This window comes from Seriola lalandi, unplaced genomic scaffold, assembly GCF_002814215.2.
Source record: "Seriola lalandi dorsalis isolate HSWRI2012SDOR001 ecotype SW California unplaced genomic scaffold, Sedor1 jcf7180002054614, whole genome shotgun sequence".
Taxonomy (NCBI): domain Eukaryota; kingdom Metazoa; phylum Chordata; class Actinopteri; order Carangiformes; family Carangidae; genus Seriola; species Seriola lalandi.
In genome coordinates, this window is record NW_019525167.1 from 1,026,128 (window position 1) to 1,035,522 (window position 9,395).

Below are 9,395 nucleotides of genomic sequence, written 5' to 3' on the forward strand. Positions count from 1 at the left end.
AATCCCAGTTTGACATCAGAATTAAATCATGCTGAAGCAGACGCCTCAGCCTTTATTTGTGTTTGCTGTTGTGAGGGAATGTCGTCTGGGGAGATTAGATAGTGACACCCAATCAGTGATTACACCACTTAACGATCTAAAGCCCCATTCAGTCTGAATTAATATTCCAGGGAAACACAGGGGTGATAAATATGTACTTTACGTCATTATTCCAGGTGCTATTTTAACTACTGCAGGGTTAAAAATTGTTTTCTTTAAATACATTAATACGGTGTGGGGGCTTTGTCACTTCCTTTCTTATAAAATGTTCTTATTTAACAACATAAAATTATAAGTTGATTTTAAATGAACAGAAATAACTCTTTCTGAATATGAGGTGATAGATATACCGTAGGTGTTTAATATATATCTCCCACTGCCTTCAAATCAGTAACAGGAAAGTTAGCCTGCCCTGGATGCAATATTAAAGTCAGTAAAGAGAATTTAATCCCATCTGCGTGTAGTTTATGTAACATTTTTTTATGGTTGTATTGTGGTACAGTCCATGTGGACACAAACAGGCAAGAGTAGTTCCAGTCATATAAATGTTGGGATTTAATCCAAAGCATATAAGAAAAGGGTGAAGCTTCAAAGACACAGTCGCAGCTAACAGCCGGATACACTGTGGAGCTGGAAAGATCTAGTCCCATATTGTTGAAGTGATGCAAGGTTTCAAGCCCCAAGGCCACATATGTAAGAGGTTCAATACCCCGGTGGAACGTGGGAGTCCGATCCAAGGACGGAGAGACAGGAATGGAGCCAAGTTGAAGGAGTTCAACCTCGAGGCTGGAACGGGGCCATGACTTCAGGCTGATGGAGAGATGGTTTCCTCACTCATCCTGAGAGAGAAACAAGGAGGGAGAAGTGAGGCTTCTCTGGTTTCTCTGTGTCTAACACATCACCTTCATATTGTATAAATCCTGAAGCAGCTTCACTTCATCTTCACATCAAACATCAAATGCCCCTGACGTGACTGTTGGTGCCAGACAAGCTGGTTTGAGTATTTCTGAAAATGCTGACAACAGTCTCCAGAGTTTTTACTCAAGAAAAAGAGAAAACATCCAGTGAGCAGCGGCTCTGAGGACGATAACCAGATCAGATAACCACCCTTTACAACCGTGGTGAGCCGGGAAGCTTCTCAGAATGAACAACATATCCAGTCTTGTGGTGGATGAGCTATAACAGCAGGGGGTTTCAATTCCTGTCAGCCATAAACAGAAATCTGAGGCTGCAGTGGAAACAGGACACAGGAACAGAGCCTGGTCTGAAGGATGCAGCAGGTAGTAAGAGTCAGCAGCAGCAGCAGCATAATCCAACCTGCCTTGTCTCAACAGTCCAGGCTGCTGCTGCTGCTGCTGCTGCTGCTGCTGCTGCTGCTGCTGCTGGTGGTTTCATTAATGCCGATCAATCATGGTCTTAAAATTCCACATCGTGCTGACCATGTGCATCCCTTCACGGCCACAGTTCCTCATCTTCTAATATCTGCTTCCGGCGGGATAATGATCCATGTCACAAAGTAAAAGTCGCCTCAAACTGGTTTCATGAACGTGACGGTGACATGTGACGCTGACAAATCTGCAGAGATGATGTGATGCAGTCATGTCAACGTGGAGAGAGAGTCTCAGAGGAAAGATTCCAACATCTTGTGAAATCTATGATCAATTGAGGCTGTTTCGAGAGCACAGGGAGGAAGTACCCAGGAATAGCATGTTGTTCCTATTAAAGTGCTCAGTGAAAATTTCAGACCACCTCCATTTTTCCAGCTGTCATTTAAATCTACATAATTCAAATATCTCATTGTTTCTTAATTTAAAGCATAGAAGAAAAAAACAATTGAAGATTTTTAAAAACTGGAAAAATCATGAAATCTTCTTATTGAGCTAAATTTAATCTGAAAGTTTGACTTATTCAGCAGCTGAACAAACTTGTGATGTTCCTTTTACAATGGAAATGAAACACTGTTCAGAAAGCACTTGTGGTTTGCTTTGCTTTCACCCTCTGTCCAGTTCATCCCAAACCAGCTCCATGTCTGGAGACTGTGCCGCTCTTCCATAATGTGAAGCCTCCGGCTGCCCGGTTCTGTTCCTCTAATGTTTTTGGCTCATTATCTTGCTGAAGGCTGAACCTCTGACCAACCAGCCTGTCTTCTTTTGTTATTTAACCTTTTTCTCGTCGCTCTGAGAGCAACATACAGTGCTACTTCCTGCGCTAAAGTGCTGTCCTAATGATGCATCAGAGGGTGTAGTGACAGGTTTTGTACAGAGGGTTTGTAAGTCATCAACTTGTAGGAATCGTTTGCATCAATGTTCAAGGCTTCATTTACTTCAATTGCTGGAGGAAAACTGTAAATGAACTATTCTCAATCCCTGAAAAAGGCCTGTTTATCATGATATTTTTACCTCGGGCAGTTTACCACTTACCTTTACCCAATTTAAGGTTATTCACTGGACTTGAACTTCTGAAATTTGAGTAAATAAACACACACACACACTGAATGTGTATTATTCTCACCCATTCGTCCTCCTCCGCTCCTTCTCCTTCTCCTCCGGGCTTGTGAGAGCCGCCTGTGTCTGTTTTGTTGGCCATAATCTTGTCTGTCCACGATGCTCCGGCCTTTTCATCTCCAGCAAAGTTACACTTGGTCACGGTGCCGCCATCCATTTTGGCGAGGGAGACTGGAGGCACAAAAGTAAGACAGCGAGTTTTATAGAGAAGCTTTGAGAAGCAGACGGCTCAGTGTGCTTCAGATGTAAAGCAACAGACAGAGACATAAGAATAAAAGATAAATAAAAACCAGGCAGGTCTGAACAGGTGGGTGTTTTCAAATTTCTTTTTTCTCTCAGTTGTCAGTTTATTAGGGACACCTAGCTAAGACTAATGCAGGAGTCCTGCGGTAAGTCCTCCTTCATGTGGCTCGTTGGTCTAGGGGTATGATTCTCGCTTCGGGTGCGAGAGGTCCCGGGTTCAAATCCCGGACGAGCCCGTACTTTGGAATAATATAGTGACCACCATTGGTACATTAGATCCTATCACAATAGGATCTAATGTATGTTTCACCGACTTGTACAGGGCATTATGATCTGAAGTGTTAGTGATGTCCCTCTGTCGTAAATTGCTTTGGATGAAACCGTCTGCCAAATATAAATGAGGATTTTGTGTTAACAGGCGTTCCTATTATTTTGTCTCTCCTGTTCAAACCGATGAGGCTAGGCAGAACGACAGGCGCACCTCTTTGAATATGGGTTCAGCAGAAAACTGATCATTTTTATAACCTTCATGAAGGAGGATTTATAGCAGGACTATTGTTATAGTGTACCTAATAAACTGACAACTGTCTGTTAATACAGTGGTTTGTGCTAACCTACCTGTAAAACATAGCTGGCGAAAGAAGTGTGACCTGTGCACCTGCTGTGATGTTAGCTAGCTGCAGGATCTTTTGCTTCTGTCTGGTTTACTCAGCTAACGTACAAGAGTTTACCACCTCCCTTATTTACATATAGACACTTAAGTATAAATGAAAAATGATTTGTAGAAATGTAGAAATAAATTTGCATATATTTATTTACTCCTTATTATTAATTACAGCTTTATTTTGTGTGTTTTTTATTTCATGTATTAAATAACATGTTTTCTGCATTTATTTCTTTATTAACCAGTCATCTTTTTTTCTCCATATACTGGTGGATTTGGATGTGGTACCAAATTAACTTTAAGCAGTGTATAGTTCACACGACTATTGTGTGTTTTCTAAACCACAGTACAAAAAACAAAAGTGTGTTTTGGCATATTTCTACATAAAACTATTAGTGGTTTGTGGTTGAGCTGCAGATCGACCCAATAATAAATGATCTGTTTTTCAAACTTTTGAGAAAAACATTGAAATATCATATATAATATATGATAAATTTCTATAATTAACTCACTTGTCTACCTTTTAACAGTTTGTCTTACTCTCCTCGGAGATTATAAAACTTCAACTTCCCATCATGTCATAATGAATCCTGAAAGTGTGTAGGGTGTGAAAGGATGTGAAAGGACCCAAAGCACTAAAGACTGACTATTGAATATCACAGGGCTGGATGACTCTTGTGAATATGAGAGAGGTCAAACTCTGTTCAGTCCCCTTGAGGTTACTTATGAAACTGTTGAAGAGGCCAGAAAAACAAAATACAGGTTTAATTTAATTCCCTCCCCATTGCCACTGAGGTCAACGCTGGGACAAGCCTGATCAACGTGAAGGCCACGAAAACCAAAAGGACCCATTTTAGGTAGTCAACACAAATTGGAGAGCTCTGACTAATCCTGTTCTGCACTTTAACTAAAGCAGGGTTCAGACAGCAGAGTGATCTTCCCTTTTTAGGCTTAATGTGAATATGAGGACATAATGGACGCTGTACATGTACTGTTTTTCTGTTTTTCAATACCAAATATGTGGAAGCAGTTAAGCAGTAAAAACAGCATTTTAATACTGACTGACATATGAAAGGACTGTTTCCTCTGGTCTTCAGCCGAACGTCCTGTCCTGTCTCCAGCTCTGTCTTGTCCATCTCTGACTCCGGGTACCAGAAGGCCCAGGTACCGCCGGGTTTGTGCTTGTCACTTATTTTCACCAGCTCGGCTTTGTCCACCATCGCTGACAGCTGATCCTGAGACAGAAGGTCTGACTCCCCTTTGGCTTCCACTTCTGTATGGACAGAAGACACACATCCAAGCTACTGAAGATGGAGTGAATCAAGAGATCCTCTGCCGCAGACACACACAGACACAAAACTAATAAAAACTAGAATTAAGGCCTCGCGGTTGTCTGCCTGCGCCACTCCGACTGTTCAGATTACATCCCTGTTTATGTGAAATTTTGTCACAATTGTTGTGTAAAGTCTGGAGTAATGACTAAAAAGTACTTTCTTTTAACCCCCAAAATCTGATCAGTTCATCTTTGCGTCCAAGTGAACCTTTGTGCCCAAATTCCCTTGAGGAGTTCTGGATATATTGCGTTGTAAAAAAAACAACTCGACGTCGGCTCACAAGCTTCTTGACGTGTTTTCAACCATGTCACACGCTCTTCATCCAACAGCTACCGAGCTCCCATGTCTATAGTCATCTCCATGACAACTGATTAGGAATGTAAGTGGACCATGAAGTTGGGATTGTTGCATCAAATTTGAGAGAGATCTTGAATCTTTGCACTGAATGAGCTTTGGAATCATCATCGAAATCTTTGCTTGCTCTTATTTATTTTCATGTTTTTGTTTTGTTTTTTGTTTTTTTTTGTCAGTATCAAACTGAGCTTCTGCTAAACATCAAATGTAATTCATTCATTCCTCATTCTTCAACAGCCCTTCACACAGATTTGACTAAGTCCCTTACATTTATGATTTATGGATGCAGCTGCAATTCATAAATTTCTTCCTCTGAAAAACAGCTGACACTCAAAAGACTCAAAGTAAATCTTAAACAACAACTACATGGAGGACAAAACACTCAGAACAGAATTATGTTTGAGACAGGAAAGGAAATATGCAAACATACACTCAAATGTTTGTTTTCTACTCACTGTAGGAAGACATGAGGAAGCCAGTGTTGACCTTTTTGGTGTCACTGAAGTTCGGCTCCATTTCCTTCCCCCTGGCATCAAACTTCCTCTGGTGGATGCGGCTGGGTTTTATGTACAGCACGTAGAAACGGACCTGCCAGTGAGAGGAAAGTGACATTTTCCGTTCTGTCTGTCTGAGTGTGTTTATGTTTAGTCTGTCCAAAACACAAACACTGATAAGGATTACTCTGAAGTTGTGTGACACCACACTGGAGAAGGGTGTTTCTTTTAAAGCATAAAGGGATAAAAAGCTTCTGTCAACGGTCTGAAGAAATCCTTATGACATTAACTTAATCATCAATTATTAGGTATTACTTTGCATTTACTTTGATAACAATGTGTCGACCTGTAAAAACAAATGAAAGATGCACCACATGCAGAAATGTTTCCTTATCATCCCCCGAATCAAAAGGAAACCAATACACACTCACAGCATGGGGAACTGAAAGACCAAACCAGCAACTGAATCTACAATACAGATACATTACAGAAAGTCTGTATATGTACACTTCGATTTTAACTACTGTACCTTTTGATTATTGACGTCACTGATTGCATGTCTGGAAACATCCAGCAACTTCCCCTCGAGAAGAACCCCCGGGCCGCTGTGTGACATCAAAAATATCAAAATATTAAAATTATTTTACTTCCATTTATAACTGTGCAACAACTGACCCTTCTGTTCTTCCTAGTGGAGATGTGTATAACGGAGAGCTGCAAAGCAAACACTCAGCCAACCTCACATTTTCAACTTTTGAATTCCCATACAGAAATATAATATTCGACACGTATGTCCCTATATCGACAGTGATGTTGCCATATATGTCACCTATATATTATTATCACATATATACACCCTCTGGATATATGAAGATTTGTTTATAACATATATGAAAAACACCAAATAAATTTTGTATATGTACATATATTAAAAGCATCTATGATGAATTGTTGCAACCATTTGTTAATGATTTATATCTAATTTATATACGTGATGTTTATCATACATACAAAAATTGTATATGCTTATATGTATTGTTTTTATTAATTTCTTATTAACTTTATTATACACTTTCATTCTGGGAAAGTGGTCTCAGTATATCAACATATGCTGACAGGGTTTGGGGTGTCTACAATATAAACATACATACATATTTGTATGGGCTAGATATATGTCAATATATATATTTTTTCCAATTTCTTATATATTTCATGTATAATTTTTACATGTATGATTTTATTTTATAAGTACATGTATTTCATGTATGGAAATTCATTTGCGTATGGGTTGTTCACTTTAATGTACTTAAACACATCATGGAGGGCGTAAAACAAGCAGGAACTATAAACACCAAAGTTGCACTTTTAATAGGATTACGTGCTGATTGGTGATTTATTTGAACGCCGAATATCCAAGCAACAATTATGTCTTACAATAATAATGTCTAATATTTTGTACATTAGACCTTAATGCTATAAATCATCGGGAAAGTAAAATGTCAGATTTTTCCATGGACTTTGGTCCATTTAACACGGAAGATAATGTATCACAGCGGGATACTGTAACATCCGAGGACCAGTGTTGCGTTCAAGTCTCTTCCCCCGTTGATATATGTCCCCCCCCGAACATTAACTTATCTTTACCACCCAGGGGGCGCTACGGGAAAATCAATTATAAAGGGAGGTAAACACCGCGGAGGGACCAGACTTCCACACAAAAAGCAAACAGAAGCGTTTGGGCCCCTACCTTTCATACGTGGAGGGAGACCACTCGCGGTCAAGTTTCTCATTGTGTACTGGTTTGTTCTGTAAAGACGTGTTGTGATAAATTCGGCTCATTTTTTCATTAAAGAAAATTGCTGTGTAACTTTCTCCTCTTCCGAAATTTTCTCCTGTTTCCTGACTTCCTGGCCAATGTAGTCGCGTGAGAGAGGTGCGCTCGGTTTTTCAAAGGCATGTGCCGACGTGTCACAGCTGTGCAAGAGATGCGGAGCTGAGATTTAAAGTTATCCCACACAGAAATGTAATATATGACGTATATGAACCTATATCAAGTTGCAGCCATATCTGTTAACATACATTTAATTTATATGTCCAAGTTTATTTAAAAAAAAACATATATATGTAAAAGTTAGATATTCTTATGTATGTTTTTCTTATTAATTTCACATTAATTTTAAACATGTCCATGTTCCCATTCTGTGAAAGTGTTCTCAGACTTTAAGAACCCGCTGTATATAATATCAACATACTGTATATTGACAGGCCTTGGGATAGATATATATTTATGTAACATGTGTCTACAATATAAGCATACATACATTAACATACATAATTGTATGAGACAGATATATATGTAGAATGTATGAAATGTCGAAATTTCTCATAGGTTTCATATATATATATTTCATATATGGAAATTCAACATGTACATACTGTATATTACATTTGTGTCAGGGTAGAATACTATAAAACCCCTATTTCAGCCAAGAAATGCATAAAAACAGTGTCTGTTTGGGGCTCGCTATCACACCCCAATCATAGATGTCTATGAGTTGTTAGCATTCCCTCCAAAGACACATTTCCCCTCGAAACGTCTCACATAGCTTCATTAAAGTAACTATTAGAGGCAGTAAAAACTCTGGACAGAGCCATGCTAGCTGTGTCCCCTTGTTTACCCCCATTATTTCCTGTTTATACTACACATAGCATAGTCTGAACAGTCCCAACCAATCCTAGAATGAGATCTGATCAGCCAGAATAATTAAAATCACCCTTGTGTGCTTACTACTAGTTTGCTTTGTCTTTAAATGAAAAGGAAACGGTGACTTCCATTTGAATGTCCTCACAGGGGACAAATAATTAATGTATGATTTGCAGTACTTTAGTCTCAAAAAGGTGTATAAACTTTATTCCACAGATACAGTGGCCACCCATGTTTTAGGTGAATATATCATCCACTTAATCCATATGACCTGTTCCTTTTGAGGGCTGGTGTTGCAGACAATGACTGTGTGTGTATCTGTGGTTTAACTCGTGTCCCTCTCACTTGTTTGGCAGAATCTGTGTGTTTCCTCTGCATCTGGCTTCTCTCTCGAGGCAGTGCAGGAAGATGGGGCTTGGGTTTCTGAGCGGCAATATAAAAGCATCTGAACTTGTGTTTAGGGGCTGGTGTGAGGTCCAGAGTCCAGATCGGTGGGGCTGCGTGGCCACATCCTGGTCCAATCAAGGTGTTTTTTAGCTGCTTCGGGAGCTTCCTCCTTGGCTTGGATCACAAGGTTTAACTTGTTGTTCAGAAGAGCCTGTTACCACTTTAATGTTCACAGTGAGGTCAGGTCCAGTCTGCAATTCTAAGTAAGTCTGCATCTAAAAAACAGAAGGGACTGTGAGACACTCCAGGTGTACTGTTCTGACAATCAAATCTTCATTGTTATGACTCACATCAACCAGATCAGACATAATTGATCCATGAGTTTGCCAAGGACCTTGAACTGTGATTCATAGAAACTCCTTGTGTTGAGAAAGAGTTTATTTTTTTACTTCAACTGTCAGTCTGTAATTCAGATTTACTGTAAATTCTCTTCATTCACCACTTTGAAAGGAATCTGTGATTCATTTCCCAATTTTCTTGTATACTTCAACAATCATTTCCTACTTTTCCCAGAAAGCTTTGCAATAGTGTCAAGACAATTTCCATCAACACATACATCCAACTGTTTTGTGAACCTGCTTCTTCTCTTCAGGGTTGTTGGGGGTGGGTGGG

The 9,395-nt window shown here is 39.5% G+C and overlaps 2 protein-coding genes and 1 non-coding gene across 4 annotated transcripts in view; 1 reads left to right on the plus strand and 2 right to left on the minus strand.

Annotated features, from left to right (window-relative positions):
* Positions 1–576: 576 nt before the first annotated feature.
* Positions 577–7,568, minus strand: arpin (actin related protein 2/3 complex inhibitor). 2 transcript variants are annotated; one of them, XR_015438035.1, is made up of 6 exons: positions 7,380–7,568; positions 6,162–6,237; positions 5,594–5,726; positions 4,513–4,723; positions 2,551–2,714; positions 577–878 (listed from the first exon to the last, which is right to left on the minus strand). XR_015438035.1 is itself a non-coding variant. In XM_023419933.2 (6 exons), the coding sequence occupies exons 1-6, from the start codon at positions 7,469–7,471 to the stop codon at positions 870–872; spliced, it is 681 nt and encodes a 226-aa protein (XP_023275701.1). In that variant the 5' UTR covers positions 7,472–7,566; the 3' UTR covers positions 577–869. The 2 variants fall into 2 exon arrangements, 1 of the variants encoding a protein (XP_023275701.1); XM_023419933.2 differs by having other exon boundaries at positions 4,517–4,723; positions 7,380–7,566.
* On the plus strand, positions 2,951–3,022 carry trnap-cgg (transfer RNA proline (anticodon CGG)). Its single transcript has one exon. It is a non-coding gene; the product is annotated as a tRNA-Pro (tRNA).
* A 332-nt stretch (positions 7,569–7,900) lies between the features above and the next one.
* The window catches only part of fam169b (family with sequence similarity 169 member B), a 5,030-nt gene continuing 3,535 nt past the window's right edge, over positions 7,901–9,395 (minus strand). The window contains 1 exon segment of the mRNA XM_087177612.1: positions 7,901–8,998. The gene's annotated coding sequence lies outside the window, so the exon portion shown is untranslated.

Excerpts from the sequence above, each read along its gene's own strand:
- arpin (XM_023419933.2), bottom strand. The coding sequence starts at position 7,471 with ATGAGCCGAATTTATCACAACACGTCTTTACAGAACAAACCAGTACAC. Across the intron at positions 6,238-7,379 it reads TCTCCCTCCACGTATGAAAG|CGGCCCGGGGGTTCTTCTCG; the intron begins GTAGGGGCCCAA and ends GATGTCACACAG. Across the intron at positions 4,724-5,593 it reads CTTCCTCATGTCTTCCTACA|AAGTGGAAGCCAAAGGGGAG; the intron begins GTGAGTAGAAAA and ends CTGTCCATACAG.